Below are 24,490 nucleotides of genomic sequence, written 5' to 3'. Positions count from 1 at the left end.
AGTTCTAATGCAGTAGCACAATCCTGCAGTGTTTTGATTTCAGATAACTTCTAAAAAATGTTATAGTAGATTAATTTGGAACTTAAATGACCTAAGATACATTTGTATTGGTCTTTGGTTTTTCTGTTTTTTAAGCAAACTGAGACAGACTTGAGCTGACACTGCTCCTTCACTGCAGATCTGATCAACACGGGTCTGATCTAACTTGCGCATCCAGTAGTCACTGAACAGAAGGCACCATCCAGGGGAGCGGGCGAAGGGGACCACCTTTGTGCTGTCTGGATTCTGGGCTGACCTGGGGACTGAAGTAGTCTCATTTACTCTAATTTATGACCGCCTATCCTAGACTTTACAGGCTGTAGCGTAGCCCAGAATGTCTGTAGCACTTTGCACCCCTGCCTCTAGTGGTCCCCACTATGCTGTGGCTTGCAAGGAGGGGGCAGTGTGGGGCTGCGTGTAGTGGCCCGATGCTGTGCTTGTACTGAAGGATTCTTTCCCCATCTACTTCTGGGCATTTTACTGCCAGACCTGGGAGCAGAATCTACTTAAGTTAGAGACCTGTCTACAGTAGATCTCCCACTGTTACTGTTAGATCAGCATTAGTAACAACAGGCAGTTTTTAGAAACTCTAGTGTAGACAGGGCCATTGTCTACCGTATTCTCAGGAATGCTCCCAAGGTTGGCCTACAGTTTCCACCATTGCTAGCAGCCCTGGAGCTGCTCTGGTGGTGCATTAGGACTCCTCTGTCTTAGTATAAAGAAGGCCAATGTGAGGAGAGACATCTGTGTGGAGTAGTGTTGGACTGGAATGCACTGTCATCCAAACACCATAACTGGAAAGCTACAGTTCAGTCTTGGCAAGACTTCCTTCTGGAAAGTGAGGCCTGTGGAATAAGATGTTTCTATAACTGCTGACTTACAAACACTGGGATATAAAATCTGCAATAAAGATATTCATGACTCTCTGTGACCCACCTGAGGTTTTTTTTCTCATTTAGTTTTATGTTTCTTATTGGTCTTAATACCAACAACAACCCATTGTAACTAAGATGGAACGACTGTCTTCTGGTAAATGTTACATATTCAACTCAACAGCTTAGGAAGAGAAGTACTTATGTAGTAAAATACAACTACAAAACCTATTCACTTAGATTCTGGAGTGGATACAGAAGTCTCTTCCATATGTAAATAACACAGGGCTCTTTTTTGAAATGTAGACTAGATAACAAGGCTTCTTTCCTCTTCCCCCTCTTCTTCCACTCTCCTCCCCCCCCCCCCATGATTCAAAGGCATGTAATTAGACCATTTAAAAAAGCCATTGCTAAAGATCCTTAGCTGGACACCCAGTGTACTGACATTCCATTTGCCTACTTCACTCCTCCCATCATCTGTTCTGGAGTTCTTAAGGGTTGGAGGTGTCAAGATCTAGCTACAGTACTTGGCTAGTGGCAGTTGACTTTGTTGCCTATTGACTTCTAGGAGGTTGTTGAAAGCTTCCAAGCAGTTCTGTTTGCTTAACACAGCGTTAGACTTGGCCACAGTCTCTCCTCCCAAGTATGGTATGGAGTCAGAAAACATCAAGTTAGTATTTCTAGCAGCTTATGCTGTGTCCTCTTCTAATCCTAGAGAGAGTCCTCCAGAAGACCCCGCAGTAGACTCACACTGCTCTCACATGGAGATGTGGTCCAAACACAGGGATTCCTGACTTGTATCCCCCAGCCCCCATTCCCTGCCCAAACCCTTGTGGCTTTGGCAAGTCACTTATTCTCTTCCAGTCCTTGGCTCCCTGCTTTTCAGCTGGGTCACTATCAACCACTTGGGGGTGGAGGGTTAGTTAAGGTTTATAAAGGGCTTGGAAAATTAAAATTCTGGCTGCCAGGAAGGATTTTCTTTCAGATCCCATATTTAGTCATGACCTGTTGTTGTTTAGCTTGAAAGTTGAGGAATGGGTCCTAATGGTTGGCTAAGACAGGTCCTGAAACTTAAAACAATGTCTACTTGATTTCTGTAAAGGATCAGATCTTTATCTTGCCTGGAAGAGAACTTTTCCTAGGTCCCATTGCTTTCATGTACTGGCATGTGACTGGGTGTCCCTAGCAGCTCCCTTTGGACCTCTGATAGACAAGCTGTGGCATTGTCCCCTCTTTTTTCCTAACTAATGAGAAGCTTCATGCTTCAGAAACCTCATGCAATAAATCTGTTTTACCTCAGGGAGTTCTGCTTCTTGTACTCACACAAACAACCCACTTCTTTCCTGTCGCCTGTGCTTTACTAGCCGGTTATGTATTAGTAGGGAGTGCCTGGAGGATTTGTGAAAGTAGTAAGTATAGTAGTTCCATCCCAACCCATTATTGAGATCTCCTTAAAACCAGATTATCCTGCTCTCATGCCCAGCATGTGACTGAGTATCTTCTCAGAAAGTTGTCTTGCCATCTGTTGTGCACCCTCCCCCCCGCCTGGGGAAAAAAAAAAGGCAAGAAAATTGCTAATGTTGGGTTTGTCAGTAATAGATATCTCAGAGGGGAAAAGTGGTCTTGTGCTTATGGCACTAGACAGAGTCTCAGCAGAACAGGCTTCAGTTCCCAGCACTGCCAAAGACCTCATATTTGACTTTGGGCAAGTCAATGAATCTCTGTGCTTTGGTTCCCCATCTGTAAAATGGGGATACTACTTTTCTCCCACCTTTTGTCTCTTATCTTTTTGGATTATATACTTAGAGACAGTCTCCCCTCCGGATACATCTTGCTTAGGGTCATAATCTTGGTTCAGGGGCTCTCGCTGTTACTGCAGTTACAGATAGCTAATAAGGTTGAGGTTCTCAAACTTTCCTGGTGTGGACTACATCCCTTCCCACTGATGATTGTGTGGGCCACTTCTTCCACTTGTGATCTACTTGGATGGAAATTCAAATTTTAATTAAAACATTTTTTTAATTAAAACTAACTTAAATGTTCTGGATACATAAGAAAGCTATAGTTTATCAAAACATGTTTTGCATTTAAAACTAACTGATAAACCAAGGGAGTATTATCCGTAGCTAGTTAATTCAGCTGATCACTTCTGGTCACCATGTCCTTCAAGATTTTAGAAATAATAGATCTCATCCTCTCATATCTCATTTTTATTAATAAATTGGAAGAGAACAAGCTTTCCTGCTTTTTGTACTTCTAGTCAGTTTCTTAACTTTGAATGAACTAGTCGTTGAACTGATCTAGTTGAATAAACTGGAATGAAGAAAATATTTTCCCTGCATGTGCAGAAGAAGCTAGTGCTGTCAAAAGCTGATTTAGCACTTCAGCAAACTCTGGTTCTAGGTGAGAGGTGGGCAAACTTTTAGGGTTGAGGGCCACATGGAGAAATTGTATGCAGGGTTGGGGTGAGGGAGGGAGTGCGGAGTGTGGGAGGGGGTGTGGTGTGCAGGAAGGGGCTCAGGGTAAGGGATTGGGGCAGAGGAGGGGTGCAAGGTGTATGGGGGGCTCAGGGAAGGGAGTTCGGGGGCAGGAGGAGTGCAGAGTGCAGGAGGCGGCTCAGGGCAGGGGTGCAGGAGAGGTGCGGACTGCGGGAGGAGGCTCAGGGGAGGGGTGGGGGGATGGGGTGCACAGGGGTGCAGGGTGCAGCAGGGAGCTCAGGGCAGGGGGTTGGGGTGCAGGAGGGGTATGGGGTGTACTGGGGGGCTCAGGGCAGGGAGTTGGGGTGCACGAGGGATGCGAGGTGCAGGCAAGGGGCTTAGGGCAGGGAGTTGGGGGGCGGGGTGCAGGAGGGGTTTTGGCTCTGGGCCAGCGCCGTTTACCTAAAGTGGCTCCAGGGTGGCAGTGGCGCGCACCAGGGCAGGCTCCCTGCATGCCTGCCCTGTCCCCGGTCCCGTGCCGCTCCAGGGGGAGGGGGTGTGTGGAGGGCTCTGCGTGCGCTGCCCTTGCCGCGCCTCCAGGTACCTCCCCCGAAGCTCCCATTGACAGCGGTTCCCTGTTCCTAGCCAATGGGAGCTGTGGGGGGCGGTGCCTGGAGGTAAGGGCAACACATGGAGCCCTCTGCCCCCCGCCTGGGGGCCGCAGGGAAGTGATGCCGGGCGCTTCTGAGAGCGGCGCAGAGCCCATGGCACCACGGGGGGCAATCCCATGGGCTGGATCCAAAGCCCTGAGGGACTGGGGCTGGATCTGGCCTGCGGGTCGTAGTTTGCCCACCCCTGTTCTAGGTGCTTAGCCACTGACTTCCACCAGGTCAGAGGTTTGACTTTCTTTAAAACGTCAGCAGCCATGTGTGCTTAATATTATTTTTTTTTGTATTTAATTTAGATGGGCATGTGAGGTCCTCCAGGGATCTGTCCTGGGTCTGGTTCTATTCAATATCTTCATCAATGATTCGGATAATGGAGAGTACACTTATAAAGTTTGCGGACGATACCAAGCTGGGATGGGCTGCAAGTGCTGTGGAGGATCCAGTGATGGTGGAAAACTGGAAAAATGGTGTGAAATAAAGAGGATGAAATTCAGTAAAGACAAATGTAAAATACTACACTTGGGAAAGAATAATCAATTGCACAAATATAAAATGGGAAATTACTGCTTAGGAAGGAGTACTGCAGAAAAAGATCTGTGGGCTATAGTGGATCACAAACTAAATATGAGTGAACAATGTAATACTGTTACAAAAAACAAACCTTACTTTGGGATGTATTAGCAGGAAGGTTGTAAGCAAGACTCGAGAAGTAGTTGTTTCGCTATACTCAACAGTTTTAAGGCTTCAGTTGGAGTACTGTGTCCAGTTCTGGGCACCACATTTCAGAAAAGATGTGGACCAATTGGAGAAAATCCCAAAGGAGCGCAACAAAAATTATTAAGGGTCTAGAAAACATGGTCTACAAGGAAAGATTGAAAAAAATTGGGTTTGTTTAGTCTGGAGAAGAGAAGCCTGAGGGATGACATACCAGTCTTCAAGTCATAAAAGGATATTATAAAGAGGAGGTGATAAATTTGTTCTCTTTGTGCTGTGAGGGCAGGCCAAGAAGCAATGGGCTTAAATTTCAGCAAGTGAGATTTGGTTAGACATTAGGAAAAACTTCCTAACTATAAGGGTAGTTAAGCACTAGAATAAATTGCCTAGGGAGGTGGTAGAATCTCTATCAGTGGAGGATTTTAAGAGCAGGTTAGACAAACACTTATCAGGGATGGTCTAAATCAGGGGTTCTCAGGACAAATTTTTTAATGGCCTCAGAATGGGCCACCAACTCTTGCTGGTGGCCGTTCTCACACTTAATTAGCTTTAGGAAAACCTAAAATACTTCATTAGCTTTAGGAAAACCAAATAAATATGCACATATACATGTCCACATCATTGCAATTTATTTATTGATAGTTAGTAAGTCTGTTGTGAAAAGTGGTATTAACAAACCTACAAGTATCACTTTTCACAGCAGACTTACTCAGCCCTGGCAAGCCTGGGGACAAATTAAGCCCTGGATGGAGGGTCGGGGGAGGCCAGGGGAGGTGGGGGAGGTAGCAGGGAGGCTGGAGCCTGAAACCCTGCTGCCAGAGCATGAAGCCTCGCAGCTGGAGGACGGGGCCCAGGGACGGAGCCCGAAGCCATGTGGCCAGAGCCTGGGGCCTACTGTTGCACAGCCAGAGCCCGGGGCTGGAGCCTGCCGCCCCACCACCCTAGGGCTGAACCCAAAGCCTGAGCCCCACTGGTTGCTTGCTTCTACAGCATTGTGCCCCAGGTGACTCCAGAGGGGGACAGGGCCCAATCCTTGCTCGTAGCCCCAGCAACCAACACCAAGGCAGTGCATCCAGGAGCAACAGGGAGGGGGATGGATCGCTACTTTGCCCCCCTCCCCCGCCCATCACAGCTCAGGAGGCTGTGGCCACAAGAAAAGCCCCTGGTGGCCGCATTTGAGAAATGCTGGCAAATAATACAATGAAACCCCACTATACCACGATGTTTGGGGTCCAAAAAATTACATCGCGCTAAATGTGGGGTCGCAGTATAGCGGGGTTTCAAGCCTGTCAGTGGTCCCCAAGGCGGTGCACTGATGTGCGCCCCCTAGTGCCTAGTGCCCAGCAGGGGAGAGAAACTGCGGTCCCGCGCCTGCCGGGGACAGTGAGCACCAGCGCCAGCAGCCCTGTTGTTCTCTGTCCCGGGCTGGTGCGGGGCCGTGGCTCCTCTCCGGTTTCAAGAGAAGCCACGGCCCTGCGCCTGCCGGGGACAGAACTCCAGGGCTGCGGGCGCCGGTGCTCTCTGTCCCCGGCAGGCGCGGTGCCGCAGCTTCTCTCCCCTGCCTGGCACTAGGCGGGGGTGCATCAGTGTCCCGGCAGCCATCATGGCGTTGGGGACCACTGGTATAGTACATACAGTACTGTATTACTGTGTGTCTTAAAGGGGGGCCAAATTGTGATTGCGCTATATGCGATTTCACATTATGGCGGCGCGCCTTAGTGCAGGGTTTGACTGTACTTAGTCCTGCCTCAGTACAGGGGACTGGACTAGATGACCTATAGAGGTCCCTTCCAGCCCTACATTTCTATGATTCTGTGATTAATAGATTATAAATTTAGACCTTGGCATAGGTATGTCCGTTTCAAATTTAATTTAAATAAGTTTATTTAAAAAACAACAACACTATATTTACTTTAAATAAAATCCAATTTAAAAGAAAAATCCAGTTTTTTTTTTTTTTTAACTAGTTGATTTTTATCCACCCTGCCTGGCTTTCTTCTTAATGTTTGGAGAGTTGCTTTTACTCCAGTTTTCAGTCACTAGCGCAATGCCAGTTAGCAACTTTGAGTCTTAAACTCAAAATTAAATCTTAAAATGTGCTGCAATTCCATTATTGCATAAGTATGATGATTTGTGCCCTATAAGAAACGATGGCATTTTCTATGCTGGGTGTTTAGCCACTGCTGTAGCTGCACCAATGGAAATCCCTAGTGTAGACATGGTTAAAACAGAAGCAACAATTCATACTGGTTAAAGCTTACCCTGTTTCAAACCTGGGTAAGTTGTGCCAGTACAAATTGTGCTCCACTGATGTTAGCCTCTATACTATGGGGTTTGCGTTGGGGTGGACGTAGCACTCATAAGGGAATGTCAAGGTTATTATTTACCTTGGTCCTGTCCTTTTAAGTATTGAAGGTCTGCTAACTGGGTCAAAGGGGACAGCTCTGGCTGCCGCATCAGAGTTTGATGTGTTCTGAAAGGATTCAGCAGCAATGGGGCTTGTACAAGCTGTCAGTTTAATAAACTCTAGTCTGCGAGTGTAACACAGTCTGAACTGGTGGCTTAAAGCTAGGGAAATCTTGCAATTTCCACTGTTAAATCCAGTTCAGCTTCTCTAATGTCAACAGTATTGTTAATGCACTGTATAGACAGACCACTGACTGCACTCTGTATTTTAAGGACAGGGTCTCTGGTTTAATAAGTACTGCACTTAAAAAGCCGATGGCCCATCCATGCTGGGGCTCTCAGCATGCTAGCACTGGTGGAGATGAACTAGTGTTAATAACAGTAGGAAACTTCTTTGTGTGAAATTTCCCCAGTGCCATAGAGAGAAACTTAGAGGCACTATAAGCTTGAAGTTCAGTAAACTTCAGACAAGTTAAGTAGTTTCCGGTATCACTCTGGTTCCTGAGTCTTGGTGTTCATCTTTACAGTTTTACATTCACATTTCTTATTAAAAGACTGGTTGCTGCCCTGGTGCTGTTGAAAGATGCGCACACACATCAGATAAGAACATACTGGCCATACTGGGTCAGACCAATGGTCCATCTAGCCCAGTATCCTGTCTACCGACAGTGACCAATGCCTGGTGCCCCAGAGGGAATGAACAGAACAGCTAATCATCAAGTGATCCATCCCGTCGCCCATTCCCAGCTTCTGGCAAACAGAGGCTAGGGACACCATCCCTGCCCATCCTGGCTAATAGCCATTGACGGACCTATCCTCCATGAATTTATCTAGTTCTTTTTTGATCCCTCTTATACTCTTGGCCTTCCCAACATCCTCTGGCAAAGAGTTCCACAGGTTGACAGTGCATTGTGTGATGAAATACTTCCTTTTGTTTGTTTTAAACCTGCTGCCTATTAATTTCATTTGGTGACCCTTAGTTCTTGTGTTATGAGGAGTAAATAACACTTCCTTATTTACTTTCTCCACACCAGTCATGATTTTATAGACCTCTATCATATCCCCACGTAGTTGTCTCCTTTCCAAGCTGAAAAGTCCAAGTTTTATTAATCTCTCCTCATATGGAAGCTATTCCATACCCCTAGTCATTTTTCTTGCCCTTTTCTGTACCTTTTCCAATTCCAATATATCTTTGAGACGGGGTGACCAGATATGCATGCAGTATTCAAGATGTGGTGGGTACCATGGATTCATATAGAGGCAATATGATATTTTCTGTCTTATCATCTATTCCTTTCCTAATGGTTCGTATCCTTTTGTTAGCTTTTCTGATGGCTGCTGCACATTGAGCAGATGTTTTCAGAGAACTATCCACAATAACTCCAAGATCTCTTTCTTGAGTACTAAAAGCTAATTTAGACCCCATCAATAAATAACTATATAGGGGAAATGGGACCAGACTATACACAAAGTGCTGTCAAGGAGACGCAGTAAATTGGAAAAAGAGTAATCTAGCAGTTGAGTGGTACTTGCAACACCTGTAGGTAAAATGTTGTTTAAGTTGATGTCCCTTTTAGAATGAGAGTCCTAGGCTTTAGGTTTTGGAAAACAAGCAGTAACACTTAAATCAGAAGCATACACTAATTGTAATTGTCAAAAATGTACCTGAACAGTTCGAGGAACCTTACTGCCTACACATGGAAGCTATATCAACAAGAGGTGAGAGCAAGTTTCCTTAACAAGATATTTGCATAGCTGCCATTTTTGTAACCCCCTGCTGCCTTCATCTCTCCAGTAAGATGAAGTTTCTCCTTCAGCTAGGGCATTTGATGTTTATGTTGCCACCTTGGTTATCTCATAGGCCTGGTCTCCATTGGGGGGTGGGCGGGTGGGATCGATCTAAGTTATGCAACTTCAGTTACATGAATAATGTAGCTGAAGTCGACGTACTTAGATCGACTTACCGTTGTCTTCACCACGGTGAGTCGACTGCTGCCACTCCCCTGTCGACTCTGCCTGCTCCTCTCACCAAGCTGGAGTACAGGAGTTGATGGGAGAGGGCTCGGGGATCGATTTATTGCGTGTAGACTAGATGCGATAAATCGATCCCCACTGGATCAATTGCTACCCGCCAATCCATCTGGTAGTGAAGATGTAGCCTTAGTGTTTGCACAAGTCATTGAGAAAGCTTTACGGTTAGATAAAGTAGTAGTGTTTTGCCTAACTGAGGGCTAGTCTACACTGGCAACGTTAAAGCCTTTAACGTGGCTTGTGTAGTTGCAGCACAGCTCTGGCAGAGAAGTCTTCCAGCGCTCTAAAAAAACCCACCTCCACGAGGGGCGTAGCTACCAGTGCTGGGGGCGCAGCTCTCAGCGCTGGTGCACCATCCATACTGGAACGTTACAGCGCTGAAAATTGCAGCGCTCAAGGGTGTGTTTTTTCATGCCCCTGAGTGAGAAAGTTGCAGCGCGGTAAAGTGCCAGTGTAGACAAGCCTTGAGAAGTGTTGCATCTTATTGAGTTCCTTGCATCCCAAAATGCTTTACAAGCTCCGTACAGCTCCGATATGCAGCCATCTCTGGAATAAAGGCTTGCCAACTGACGTGGGGACTCAGCACAACAGTTGAGGGAGAAGAGGCAATTTTGGCCAAAGATGCTGGGGTAAGCCCCTTCCTCTTTCAAAAAGAGCCGTGAGATCCTTTGTGTGTTCTCAAAAGGACATGTCATCTGCATAGTAGTACTCAGTTCATTTCTGAAGGACGATGTGTTGTCCCTGCTGGGACATGAACCATTGGTTCGAGAGAGCCCAGTTATTAAACCCAATCCTGAGACCTATTCATTCCCTTTGGCAGGGGGTGTCAGAGATGTACTACAGAAAGAGTGATTCTTTTGTAGGCTTTTATACTTGAAAACAAACATCACTGCCTGTTGTTTGAAAGTGGAAACTTCTTTAAAAGGAGCTCTTCATTCTTGTGGAAAGTCAGACTTCAAAGGCATGATTGTTTGATGTGCCTTGAGCTAATCTTTAATTTGAAATTTGCCTGCAACTACATTATGAGAAATGTAGAGAAGAAGCCCTGTTTGGGTAACTATGCCACTGCGTTATTTAATACGACTGCTGTGCTGTTTTGGTGGGTTGGTCTGTTTGCCAGCACCTCCCAAGAAATTAATATTGTACTGAATAAGCAGCATCAGGGCTTGAAAGTTGATCATAAACCTAAATGTACCAGCCAGAGACACATACAGAGATGCATTCAGGAGGGTCACCAATGAGGCCCAGGGACAACAACTCCAATGCATGTACTCAAAAAGAACAGGAGTACTTGTGGCACCTTAGAGACTAACAAATTTATTAGAGCATAAGCTTTCGTGGGCTAAGTGGGTTGTAGCCCACGAAAGCTTATGCTCTAATAAATTTGTTAGTCTCTAAGGTGCCACAAGTACTCCTGTTCTTTTTGAGGATACAGACTAACACGGCTGCTACCCTGAAATGCATGTACTGTCACTCACAACTTTCATGAGTGACAGCAGTGTGAAACTGACTGACTTTGTCAGTCTCACTGCAGCCCAGGGGTTCTGAGTAGCAGTGGTGAAACTCCTGATCTGGGAAGCTGTGAGCAGCAGCAGTTTGTCTGAAGATTATAAGGGCATGTCTACGCAGGGAGTTAGTCTGGAATATCTAGTCCTGATTAAATTCCATGCTCTGACTTCAAAGTGCTTTATTCCAAATTAGTTTAATCCACTTCCAAAATGGATTAAGCTGATTTGGAATAGGGCACTCTTATTCCAGAGACAGAGGGCTTGGCTACACTCGAAACTCCAAAGTGCTGCCGTGGGAGCGCTTCCGTGGCAGCGCTTTGAAGTGCGAGTGTGGTCGCGGCGCCAGCGCTGGGAGAGAGCTCTCCCAGCATTCCAGGTACTCCACCTCCACGAGGGGATTAGCTTACAGCACTGGGAGCCATGCTGGGGCACTGTTTATACTGGTGCTTTACAGCGCTGTAACTTGCTGCGCTTAAGGGGGTGTTTTTTCACACCCCTGAGCGAGAAAGTTGCAGCGTTTTAAAGCGCCACTGTAGCCAAGGCCAGAGCATTCACACATGGAGTTAGTCAGGAATAGTTAATCTGCTTTAAATTCACACACCCTACCTTATTCCAGGTCAATTTCATGTACTGACAGGAAGACAGCACTGCATCTGTCACATTCAGAGGGTTTCCTTCCTAATCACAAGGGCTAGAAACATAATTTTAAAGTGAAAGCTTAAAAGGCATAAGCTAGTAAGTTCAGCAGAATTTCACTTTCCAAGAAAAGCTTTGTACTTGCCACAGGTGAGAGGGGATTTTTTTTTTTTAAGCACATCAAAAAGTTAAAATTCTCTACCATGTCCAGTTCTGCATTTTTACTGATTTTTCTCATGTTTTCACAAACCCATTATAAATATTTACTTAACTGTTTGCACCACTTCAGTCTGAACTGTGCATATTGCTTTGCTATGGACTGTCCAGACTTCTTTTCAGTGTTGTGGATGGGCTGAGGTTGAGCGATTAGATGTTGATTACTGGGTTTGAGTTAGACTGTGCTTTCCATAGTTAGCTGTTTTCTCTTTTTGTAAATCCAGTTTTGGACCAAAACCTTTATAACTAATTTGAAGTTTGTGGTTCTTTGCTAGATGACTTTGGTGGAAAATTTAGGGGGGGCGGGGTGGGCACGGTGACTGAGCATTTATGTAAACAAAGCAGGGGCTTCATTTTTGCAGAATAGTAGTTTCCTAAATCTTTTGGATCAACCAATCAGACTGCTTGCCTAGATCAAATTCAGTCTAGTCCGTCTTCCTGAATTGAGGACTAGTGCCTTTGACTAGATTTGCAGTGTTTGGGTTGCTTCTGGTCCTATGTTTACACCTATTTTTAAAACCTCAAGAGCCTCCAGACATAACAAATCTGCACCATTGGGTTCCTGGCTTGGAATTCGGCAAGGGCTTAAGGTTTACATGACTGGACAGCCTCTGGGAGGAAAAGTTTTGGTCCTCAAAGCTTAACTTCCGTAGGCTCCCGGAGTCAGTGGCTCTTCCTGGTATTGACTACTCAGAGGCTGTAGGGTTTAAATTCTACCGGACCAGAGGGATCCCCACAGGGCTGAGACTGTACAACTTGCAGAAGGAGGGTTGGAGTCAGAACATCCACGTAGGCATAGGCACCAACTCCGTGGGTGCTCCAGGGATCAAGCACCCACAGGAAAAGAAAAAATAGGGGGTGCTTAGCACCCGTCAGTGACAGCTGTTCGGCAGCTGGCAGAGAGCAGCAGGGAGCCTTGTGAGAGGCGGTGGGAAGAGACAGAGCGAGGGCAGGAGCTAGGGAAGGGGTGGAGGGGGGGCGGGGCTTCGGGGGAAAGGAGTGGAGTCTGGTGGAGCCCCTACCAGGAAAAAGAAAAGTCAGCGCTGGTGCACTTAGGGCATGTCTACATTTACAGTGTTGCAGTGGCACAGTGGAACCGGTGCAGCTGTGGCGTTGTAGAACTTGGTGAAGGCGCTACCTGTGCTGATGGGAGAGCGTCTCCTATCGGCATGGGTACTCTGCCTCCCTCCGAGGCGGTAGCTATGTCGATGGGAGAAGCCCTCCCCTTGACACAGCGCTGTCTATAGTGGAGGTTAGGTTTGTATAACTGCATTGCTCAAGGGGCTTTTCCACACCCCTGAGCGACGTAGTTATACTGACATAAGTTGGTAGTGAAGACCAAGCCTCAGCTGAACTCCAAGGTGCTCTCTGCAGGAGGGGAATTTCTGACAAAGCTGCCATGTGCTTCCTTGTCTACGAGGTTCATCTTTGCCTACCTGAGAGAGAGTTTTCTCACGGGGCCTTTGTTACTCCAGCATCCCAGCTCACTATTTAGCCATGTTTACACTGGGAAAAGAGGGTATTTTTAAAACACATTCTCTGACAAGTGTGAAAATCCTAGAGCAGACAAAGCAGGTGTAGTTTTAACAGTTGTTAGCTGATTAAAAAACCCTGGGCTCTTTTCTTTGCCTAGTGCTTTGTCTTTACTAGGGTTTTAATCTTGCATTTATACACCTTCTTTTCTGTTCTGGTATATACAAAGACCTTGTCCTCATGTATAACCCCTTTCCTTCTCCTCTTGTGGGTTACTGACTTGCATCCACAGGTAGATTGTAGTATTGGCCAAACTCGTGAGGCCTTACTCAGTGGTATTTCTGTTTCTCTGTGTAATGTGTTAATTTTTGAACCCCGCATCCGATCAATTCCAAAATTTCAGGGAATGAACTAGGCATTGATGGCCAGAAGCTTTACTGATTTGGGGGACAATTGGAACATCCAGAGAGAAAGTGGGGGACATGTGGCGCTTGCTGTCATATGTTGATGGCACCCATTAAACATCTTGCACATAACCTCTGCCCATCCTCCCAATAGCATTAAACATGTTGACACCCTGCATGATAGAAGACACATAATTGTTTTCCCTATGAGGCAGATGCTTAGTCAGCAAGGGCAGTCAGAGTGAAAGGAGAGAAAAGGCTTAATTCCTTCCTAAAGTCCTGCCCCCTCAAAACCTATTCCAGGTGGGGGAAAAGATGGCACCATCTGCCCACCCTCTATTCCAATCTGGGGGGATGGAAGGTACTTTGGAGGGGAGAGGAGACACATACAGCGCTCTTGTCATGGTGAGAGGGATGGGGGACAGGTGTCAGGGCGGAGAACAGGGCTGCTGTTATGGTGGGGAGATTGGGAAAGTAGGGGAAGGGTGAGGAACAGAACCCGTAGCATGGTGTGGAGAGTGGGGGATGCTGCTGTTGAGAGGGCAATGGGGTGGGGGAACAGAGTCCCTGGCATAATGTACAGAAGGGGGGACCCTTATGTGGTTTGGGGGGATGATGGGGAATAGAGCCTTGCCATGGTGGGTAGAACAGGGGACCCTGCAGTGGTTGGGCAAGAAGACATGGGGGGGGGCACAGAACCTTAGGTGGGGGAAGAGTTTGGGGGGACCTGGTACATGGGAGAGACTGGGGTTACAGAACCTTCATGGATGGGGGAGACTGGAGGCCCCAAGAATGAGGGGATGGAGGCACACAGAGCCCCTGTCATGGTGGGATGAAGGGAGGAATCGGGGAAGTGGGAATGAGGGTGCACACGGCCACTGGTGCGGGGGAATGGGAGACTGTGGTATGGGAGCAGGGGAGATATGGGGAGTACACAGACCCCCCGCCAGTTTGACATTGGGAGAGAGTTGTAGGGAGTCCCTGAAATAAAGGGGGATGGGAGAGTGTGGGGAATGGAGGGATGCATGGAGCCCTGGTTTGTACAGTGAGCTCGACTACACAAGCTGTGGGGTGTGCGATCCCTTACGATGTGATTTGGCTTGTACGCACGTTCATTCTCTAAAACACGGGAAGTGTTAGACAATTTTACCCTGACTTAAAAAGAAGGCATTCCTAGAAAAACTGTTAGTTTTAAATGAATTAGCTTAAAACATCTGGTCTTGGCTTGATGTTTTTCAGTTGTTACCTTAATCGAGTTAGTTTAACAAATGAAAATGTGCAGGTTATTAATGAGACAAGGAGGGTGAGGTAATATCCTTTACTGGACCAGCTTCTGTTGGTGAGAGAGACCCACCTTGTCTCTCTAATATCTTGGGATCAACACAGCTACAACAACACTACATATGATGCAGGTTAACATTTTGAAGCCCTAGGTTCCCCCATCTTGGCTACATGGTCAGCTAATACTCATTTGAAACAGGTAGTTTGCATCTTAACAAGCTTTAAGGGCTCGTGTACATGGGAAGTTGTCCAGAATAGCTATTCAGGTCAAAACTTTTCCAGTCAATTTCCCTGTGTGGACACTATTCCAGAATAGGCCACTTGATTCCAGAATAATTAGTGCACTTCCAGACTGGAGTAATTATTCTGGAATAAAATCATTTATTCTGGAATAGTATCCACAGTAGGAGCTAATTCAGATTATTGTATTCTGTGATAGCTATTCTGATCAATTTCCCCATGTAGACAGGGCCGAAGAGGGCTTTTCATTCCAATTTATATAACTGGGCTGAGCTACCACAATTGAAAATCACCTTTGCTTGATACTCTAGTGCCTTTCATTGGAGGAACTCTGTGCTTTAAGCGGTGAACTGGCTGCCCCACACTTGTGGAGGGTGGTGGGGAAGAGAGTAGGTAAATATCTTCAGTGTAAAGATGATAATGGGAGGGTGTAGAGGTCGAGATTTAAGGTTATGAGGGAGGTCTGGCTGTCCTTAAGTTTGGAACTAATACCTCCTTTAAAAAAGGGTTTTGAAAATAAGACAGTTCTGTTCAATTTTCCATTATGGTATCTGAGGCACTGGTCAAGATTTGAAAGCTGAAATCAAAACTGGGCCCAATGCCCAGATAAAAATTAGTTTTTGTGCAAGCTAAAAAAAATCCAGAAAGGAAGGTCACAAATGCAGTGAACCAAATTGAAAGGCCTTGCCCAGAACCGTCCAGACAAAGAGGGACTGTAGCTAGCAGCCTTAGATAGCCTTCCTGTGCTGGCAATCTTTCTGAAGATATGGGGAGACCTCCCAAGAGCTTTGTTGTGAGCTAGCTAAACCTTAGTTTCAGACTTCTGCATGGGGATTTTGCATTTTGGTTGCATTCTGTGTTTTGGTCTTCATTTTACGCCTGTGGATCTCTCCTTTAACCTGAAACTGTTACATGGGGCTTTCAGTGGTCAAAGGGGGAGGAGGGATAGCTTAGTGGTTTGAGCATTGGCTTGCTAAACCCAGGGTTGTGAGTTCAATCCTTGAGGGGGCCATTTAGGGAACTCGGGTAAAAATCTGTCTGGGGATTGGTCCTCCTTTGAGCAGGGGGTTGGACTAGGGCCTTGGCTACACTCGCAGTCACACCGCCAGCGCTGCGAGAGCTCTCTTGCAGCGTGGCAAGTACTCCACCTCTCCGAGGGGAATAGCTGCAGGCGCTGATTACACTGGCACTTTACAGCGCTGCATTCGCTGCGCTCGGGGTGTGTGTGGTGTTTTTCACACCCCTGAGCGCAGCGAGTGCAGCGCTGTGAATTGCCAGTGTAGCCAAGGCCTAGATGACCTCCAGAGGTCTCTTCCAACCCTGATATTCTATGATTTCTAGGTGTATGAATTCAGTGATTACACAGCTGGCATAGACTTAAATGCGGTTGTGCAAGGCAGAATTATGTTAAACTTACTAGTGCAAAATATACTCTCCGACCCTTTAAAATACTAGTATTTTCTGTCACCATCATAGTAATCTTCCATTGAAAAAAACCTGCACTGAGCAAGTGGGCAGATCAGAGCCTTGCAAAATCATAATGGCTTATCAACTCTTCATTTGAAATGGTGCAAGTTTAGGGCCAGTCCTAGGGATGTTGGGATGGATGCTTATTGCTTGTGAATGGTGCTGGATTAAAAGCCCTGAAGCCCTGATTAAGCCCGTAGAGACTGACAGTACTGCACAGACCACAACAGTGTGAAATGCCTCACTTCAGCACTGATCTGCAGGGGCCATCTTTAAAGGGGGAAGGGGTGTTCAGGCCCTGTCGCCTTTTCAGTCTTGGACCCTTTCCCCACAACGGGTAATTTTTGGCAGACACTTGTCCAGTGGGAACTGGGTTGAGACCCCAAGCAATACCATGGTTAAAAAAAGTGCTGTTCACTGCCATCCTGGGCTAGATTTTTTGTTTCTGGTGACCTAGAATGGGGGAAAAGAACAGGAGTACTTGTGGTACCTTAGAGACTAACAAATTTATTTGAGCATAAGCTTTCGTATGCTACAGCCCACTTCTTCGGATGCATAGAATGGAAGATATAGTAAGGAGATATATATATATACAGGGCTCTGCTCTCCTATGATTTAAGAGCAACACAGACAAGTGCAGGAGGCAGGGACGCCCAGCCCTGGACTGGTTGTGGTTAAATGGGGCCGGGAGTCCTCAGACGTGGAAAGGCTCAATAGCACATAAGGCACTGGATTATGTCTAGCAGTTCTGTTTGAAGTCTGCTTGTCTCATACAGTCATACTTCTGTATGTGGGGTCATAGCTGTATTGATCCCAGGATATTAGAGAGACAAGGTGGCTGAGGTAATATCTTTTATTGGGCAGCTTGTAAATTAGGCAGAGACAGAGGAACTGGAATAACGATCTGAAAAATAGCCTGTGCTGTGTAAGGCCTATTCTTGTTTTCCAAGTTATGCTTTTTTGCATGTCACCTGCCATCAGCTATTCAAAAGTAATGAACTGACTGCCAAGGTCCTGTTGTTCAAGCCGTAGCAATTAGGTTTACTACCCCAGTGCTTTTGAGTTGAGTGAACTTGTGCCTGTAGGGTCATTCCAGTTAAGATTTCTGCTTTGCAGCCTCTCCGGTCCCCCTTCCCTTGCACTGAGTCTGACCTGCTTTCCTTGGGCTAGTGCAGAAAGTAGGGCAGGCTTCTAGCTTTGGATGTTATTATTAGAAAGTAAAAAAAATCCCAGATTCTTACCCGCCTCTGATTTTTAAAGAAAAGTGGAACCTGTAAAGAGAGCACCTCAGGGAAATTGTACGTAGTGATGCTGGCTTCCGCCATTAACAGTAGCATGTGGGAGACTGAAGCTAAAGGGCAGGCATGGGGGGGTCTTGCTCCCTGGGCTAGTGGCGATGATTCATTTAGTTATGGAGGGGGAGTGGCAGAGAGAGGCTGCAGCTGCTTGTAAAGCGAGATTTCCAGTCGGCAGCATTAGCCTGGAGGTTCCTTGACATACTTCACCAGCTTGTGTTAAGATGCAGAAAAGCCCTGCTGAAAAGGAACATTTAAGGGCACACTCTGCTCTGTTACAGAGATGAGAATCCCGAGTTATGCCATGGATTACGCTGCTATAAATCCCCAGCGAGAGCAGAGTTTGGCCCCTGAGTTTCCTTTATGGCTCCGCTTACAGGATATCTCAAACAGTATTAGCTACACCCCATTTTAAACATTATGTTAGTAAGGGCTAATGCTATTTCCCAGGCCAGCATATTGAGGGCTGCATGGTGTTAGCCAGTTGACAAAACCATGCTGTAAGGTGGCTCATCATAGTTTGATCCCTGGAAACAGTGTTTGCTGCTTCTTAACAAAAGCTATCTTCTGTGGTTCTGGCTTCTGCTGTTTGACCTGTATTTTAGACAGGGCCTAAAGTCTGATACAGATTCTGATGGCAGTGATGGTTGAAAGTTAGCAGTCAAATGAGATCCACATTTCTTTCTGTACTCGTTTCTTAAAACAGACATACTTTCTCAGTGACTGATGGCCCGTATCATGGGATCATCACTCTACCTTTGGGGACAGACAGAATACACTGAATTCTCATCAGCCCTTATTTGAGACCCAAATTTGCTGGATCTATCACTAAAGCTGCTTCTCAGGGGACTGATGGAGAACTGCCTTTTTTTTTGAAACATAACCTAAGGGCTTTGTCCTAACCTACCTAATGCTGTCTGTTTAAAAAAAGTCCTAGCTATATCATTTGTATCCAGTTTATTACATCTTTACGTCCCTCAGATGAATAACCTATTTTGTGACATGCTTTTGATTTTCTTCGTATTTAATTTGTTTAACCTAAAATGCTGTCTTATTTCATTTCTTGCAGAATGGACTGCTGAACTAGGAAATATTCCAGACCCAATAATACAACATTGCTGCACCACTCGCAGCTTTATCTATTACTAGTTATTTAAATTGGACTTTTAATATCCTGCCAGCTGCTCTTCAGACACACATGGTGCATTGTTGCCATTCCCAGAATTGCATCTTTGAAACCCAGGCCCTCAGTAACCTTCATCGAACAAAGAGGCGACCTACAGGATACATTTATAGTGGGGTTTCTCAGACCTACTGCCCTCTAGCTTTATTCTCGCCGGTGCTGTATTTCTAGCACACCATGGAGCCCAGTATGGAGTATTGCTTAGCGCAGGTGCTTCAGAAAGACGTTGGAAAGAGACTTCAGGTTGGCCAAGAATTGATAGATTATTGCTCAGATAAACAGAAGTCTGCTGATCTTGAACATGATCAGACTATGTTGGATAAAATGGTTGATGGACTTGCCACGTCTTGGGTAAATTCCAGCAATTACAAGGTAAGATCTGCTTGGGGAAAAGTGATTAGAGTCTAATACTGCTTCAGTCTGGCAAGTCATATTGTCTTATTTGTAAGGAACTTCCTTTAAACGAAAGTTACGTAGTAGAGTCTTGTTCATTCTCACTTGTTCTGCAGACTTCATCATAGTCCTACTAAACCCACTGTTCTCACCCCATTCTCAATCAAGATTTTGTAGCTGATGCTGTAGTCAAGGACCCAGGGTACTAAGACTTCATTACTTTAACAAACACGTGTACTAATGTTTTGTATTTTAAATCACAAGTAAGTTTTTCCCCAAATTGAATACCAGGTTACATTTTTGCAATGAGATAACTTGGATTGTTTGTGTAGCTTGTTCATTTACTTGGGGGATTTGGTCATCTCCAATAGTTGTCTCATTGTTAACAGGAATTAATGAATTTGTGCTGTATATATCTGAAATATACTACTTGATTTTATTGTAAAATTTGCATATAAGCTGCCAGTATTCTTTCACTCTTGCATTGAACAACAGCTAATATGAGTTTTATGTTATTAACTGTTTTTGTAATACAACATGTCAGTGTATTGGCCTTCTGGCTAAGAGAGGTGAAAACATTATATTTAATAGCTGAAGAAGGGATACAATGGCTGAATGAGCTTTCTGTGTCAGAATTTGCTACCTTTGTAGTGATGTCATTGGGGGACAGGAATGGGTGGTAGGACATGGAATTCTACATAGCAATCAGTCACCACTGTCCAAGGCCTATTTGGCCTTTGTGTAACAAGTTGATTGTCTAAGTGAACAAGTGTTACCATTACAATTTGCACTAGTTAGCTTCCTTTTTGGGGGGAGTCTTGGAGAGCAAGGATAGGTTTCCCCCAAAAGCATGGTTGAAACTCATTGGCCAGCCTGTATGAGAAATGTATGGTGCTTCTGTTGTGGATAACTAGAAGACTTTGCTCAATTCTCATGAGAATGAGATCAAAAACTCCTATGGAGACCCAGAGCCTTGAGTGAATTAACCATGATTAACTCTGCAATTATTTGTGTCCTTTGGCATTATGGAGAGCCTGGAATACCAGTTGCAGGTGATCCAGAGTTCAGTGTTTTCCCCAACTCCATTTCACTGTTTGTTTTCACAGAATTTTTGATCTGGCAATGGGTGCAAGAACTTCTTCATACTTTACACACTTATCAAATGAGCTGCATTTTTATGCCTTACACTTTCTTTTGTATGTATTTGTGCAACTGAATTTTGAGTAAGTTTGGTCTGGCACTGAGCAATTGTGGTGGAAGCTGAACTTCTTTCCACCCTTAGCATGCAGAAGTTATCTAAAAAGTCAGTGGAATATCATTTCCGATTCAAACTACAAAGACATCCTGATGTGTGCGCGCTATAGTCACTAATGGGGAACATGTACTGTTATGTGAGGGTATAGCAGCATGCTTTTTCCTTCTTGCTAAGTAGTTCCTCATCTATCATGCTATCTTACTATTGAAGATGGAATTCACAGATACTGTAAACTTGAATTTATTGTCAAACTTTTGCTATTTGTAGGGGTTTTAAAAATTGATACAAGTTACGTAGATACATAAGATGTGCCAAGTTCAGCATTAAGTTAAAATGCAGAGTAAGAGATTTTTTTTTTACAGTAGCTTTTTTTTTCTTTACAATTGGAATGTGCATTCTCGCAACTTCCAGCAAGGAATTTCATGGGGATGAGGGAGGCAGAAAAGGTAAATAGGTCGTTACACCTCCAGATAGTCTCACATTCTTTATGACTTCGCATTTGAAATATGTAAATTTTTTTGTTATATAAATTGAGGCAGTGACTACATTCAGTGTTTGTCACTGTTAGGGAAACTAATGGTTAGCATTCACAGTACTTTATAACATGAATTATCTATAGCCGTGGTTCCCAAATTTATTCCGCTGCTTGTTCAGGGAAAGCACCTGGCAGGCCGGGTCGATTTGTGTACCTGCCGCGTCCGCAGGTTCGGCCGATCGCGACTCCCAGTGGCCACGATTCGCTGCTCCAGGCCAATGGGAGCTGCTGGAAGCGGCGCGGGCCGAGGGATGTACTGGCTTTCCTTGCACAAGCAATGGAACAAGTTTGGGAACCACTGATCTATAGAATATACACCTCTACCTCAATATAACGCTGTCCTCAGGAGCCAAAAAATCTTACTGCGTTATAGGTGAAACCGCGTTATATTGAACTTGCTTTGATCCACCGGAGTGCGCCGCCCCCCCCCCCCCAAACCCGGAGCACTGCTTTACCACGTTATATCCAAATTCGTGTTATATTGGGTCGCGTTATATCGAGGTAGCGGTGTATCTGCTAATTAAACAAAGGCCCTTCACATAGAGATGGTGACTGGAGAGCCTTTAGCTCAGTGGTATGTGCATTGGGATGTTTGCTTCACCAAACTGCACCATCGCAGCATACCACCTAGTTGTAAATATTGCGCGATAGCATACCATATACGGTTGTGGCTCCCTGCATTTGAATTACTGTCTCCCTCCTTGTTGGCTGCTTGGAGGGATCATAGGAGCTCAGGTTCCTTTGCTCAGTGCTACTTGCATGTAACAAGATGTGTGCGTGAGGCTAGGGGGTGCTACTGATATCTGATCAAATCCAGGGACTCTTCTAAATAACCGCTGGTTACTTTTCACTGCCACAGAGTAGCCATCTGGAGATTTGACTGGAAGTGTTTGGTCACTGTTGAAGAAGTCAGCATTTACAGTGTGTCTGTCTCTTTCTCCCTCTTGCCCCATCCCCAATCCTGGAAGTGTCTATTTAAAGCAAAGACCGAGACTGTGTGGAAACAGAAATTCAGAATTGCTGTTCCTTAACATTTCATCAATAAAAAGGAAGGTCTCAAGTTTAGGAGGGATTAAAGTGACTGATCCAATAGCATAGGCAAGTGTGTGTGGTTTACTCATGGCTGTGACCTGCGCACAGTATTGCTTTTAACTAAGCCTGACAGCAGCCCAGTATTTCCATTTGATAATTGGGGAAACATCAGCACACGCTGGCTAAGTGACTTTCACAGGGCTGCCCAATTCGGAATTCAAAACAATGAGTCCCCACTGCCACCGACATAACAAGAGTAAATCTATTTAAAGAGAGGATTTAAGTTCCCTCTTGGAGTGCACAGGTCTCAGCTGTTCAATAATTGTGCTCAACCTTTTTTTTTTTTTTTTTTTTTTTTTAAACCTCTGGCCTTGTCTACACCATAGTTTGTGGAATCCTTCACTTTGGCACCAGCCAGAGTACAGCACCACCCTTGTCAGAAGGCTGTAGCAAAAGAGGGGTGGCTGGGGGAAGGGAGTGCATTGCTCCAGTCAAAGTGTCATGCCTAAAATAGTGTAAGTAATACCCAAACTGATCTTGCAGCATTTAATCGGCAAGTCTGTTCTCTACAAGTGAGATAACAAACTGCTGTATGCCTTTGTGAAGTGTAGAAGACCCTCTAAAGCAATTCATAATGTCTGATAATCTTCTATCAAAGTATATATGAAGGATGTCCCCAGGAAGAAAGGCACTTGGGGACCATGTCCAATGCCTTCCTTTCTCCACTGTCTAGCATGCATTGCCATTAATGCTGCTGCAGCTAGTAGGTGTGGGAATCTGTGACTACACAGACCTATGGCTGCGATTGATGAACATCCTTGGGGACAGAGACACTGCATATTTAATAACTTACATGTCAGAGGATGTTGTGAAGGCCAAGACTATAACAGGATTCAAAAAAGAACTAGATAAGTTCATGGAGGATAGGTCCATCAATGGCTATTGGCCACAGTCGGAAGACAGGATACTGGGCAAGATGGACCTTTGGTCTGACCCAGTATGGCCACTCTTTTATGTTCTTATGTACTCTGTAAAGAGAATTACATATGGACTAGCCGGTATCTAAAACACAGCATAGGAAGGCTGGAACAAAAGACCATTGCATGGGACTACCACGACCCCCAAATATTTTTCAGAGTCACTGCTTTCCAGGATAGAGTTCTCCATTCTGTACTGATGACCTACATTCTTTGTTCCTAGATGTGTACATTTACATTTAGCTGTATTAAAACACAATTTGTTTGCTTGCGCTCCGTTTACCAAGCAATCCAGATCACTCTGAATCAGTGACCTGTCCTCTTTGTTATTTATCACTCCCCCAGTTTTTATGTCCTCTGCGAACTTTATCAGAGATGATTTTATATTTTCTTCTAGGTCAGGGATTGGCAACCTTTGGCACGTGGCCCATCAGGGAAATCCGCTGGTGGGCCGGGATGGTTTGCTTACCTGCAGTGTCCACAGGTTCGGCCAATTGCAGCTCCCACTGGCCACGGTTCGCCGTTCCTGCAGATGCTGCAGGTAAACAAACATCCTGGCCCGCCAGCAGATTTCCATGATGGGCCATGTGCCAAATGTTGCCGATCCCTGTTCTAGGTCATTGCTAAAATTGTTAAATAGTGTAGGACCAAAGAACCAATCCGTGTGGGACCCCACTGGAAATACACCATCTCAAAGATGATTGGCCATTTACAATTACAATTTGAGACCTACCAGTTAGCCAGGTTTTAATCCATTTAATTTGTGGCATGTTAATTTTATATCATTCTAGATTTCAAATCAAAATGTCACGTGGTACCAAGCCAAATGCCTTACAGAAGTCCAAGTATATTATGCCAACACTCTTCCTTTTATCAACCAAACTTGTAATCGCATCAAAAAAGATATCAAGTTAGTCGGACAGGCTCTGTTTTCCAGAAACCCATGTTGATTTGCATTATTTACATTTACCCTCCTTTAATTTATTAATCGAGTCCTCTATCAGCCACTCCATTATCTGGATTCTTCCTAGGATGACAGTTCAGCATCTAGCCTGCATCAACCAAAAGTTGTTAGTGCACAATGGCTGCTCATTGGTCTTTGTGAAAAGGCATGTCTACACTTAAACCGGTACAGTTGCAATGCTTCAATGTGGGCACTACCTACGCCAACTGGAGGAGTGCTTCTGTCGGTGTGGGTAATAGCTTGACAGAAGAATTGCAGTACAGTGTATTTCTGTGAAAGTCCTTTATATGAAAAGGGCACATTAAATTATTCTTGCACAACATACTACAGATAATAGCTCAGTGCGATAGTGAACTTTGCTGGTATGTTTTGGCCACCTATATTTGCAGCAAAGTTAGCTGCGTAGTGAACTGTGTCATTCTGTGAACTCCTTTGGATTGTGCTAGGAATGTATGTTTGGGTTCAGTTAAAGGAAGAAGTAGAG

At 45.2% G+C, this 24,490-nt stretch overlaps 1 protein-coding gene across 19 annotated transcripts in view; it reads left to right on the top strand.

Annotated features, from left to right (window-relative positions):
* CLASP1 (cytoplasmic linker associated protein 1) overlaps positions 1 to 24,490 on the top strand; it is a 265,392-nt gene that overhangs the window by 7,880 nt on the left and 233,022 nt on the right. For all 19 annotated transcript variants that reach the window (XM_042843075.2, XM_042843076.2, XM_065561475.1 and 16 more), the window contains exon 2: positions 18,737 to 19,222. In XM_042843075.2, the coding sequence (XP_042699009.2) occupies positions 19,028 to 19,222 (195 nt within the window). In that variant the 5' untranslated portion in view covers positions 18,737 to 19,027. The remainder of the gene's footprint in view (positions 1 to 18,736; positions 19,223 to 24,490) is intronic.

This window comes from Chrysemys picta, chromosome 11, assembly GCF_011386835.1.
Source record: "Chrysemys picta bellii isolate R12L10 chromosome 11, ASM1138683v2, whole genome shotgun sequence".
Lineage (NCBI taxonomy): Eukaryota > Metazoa > Chordata > Testudines > Emydidae > Chrysemys > Chrysemys picta.
This window is presented reverse-complemented; position numbering and strand designations above follow the sequence as displayed.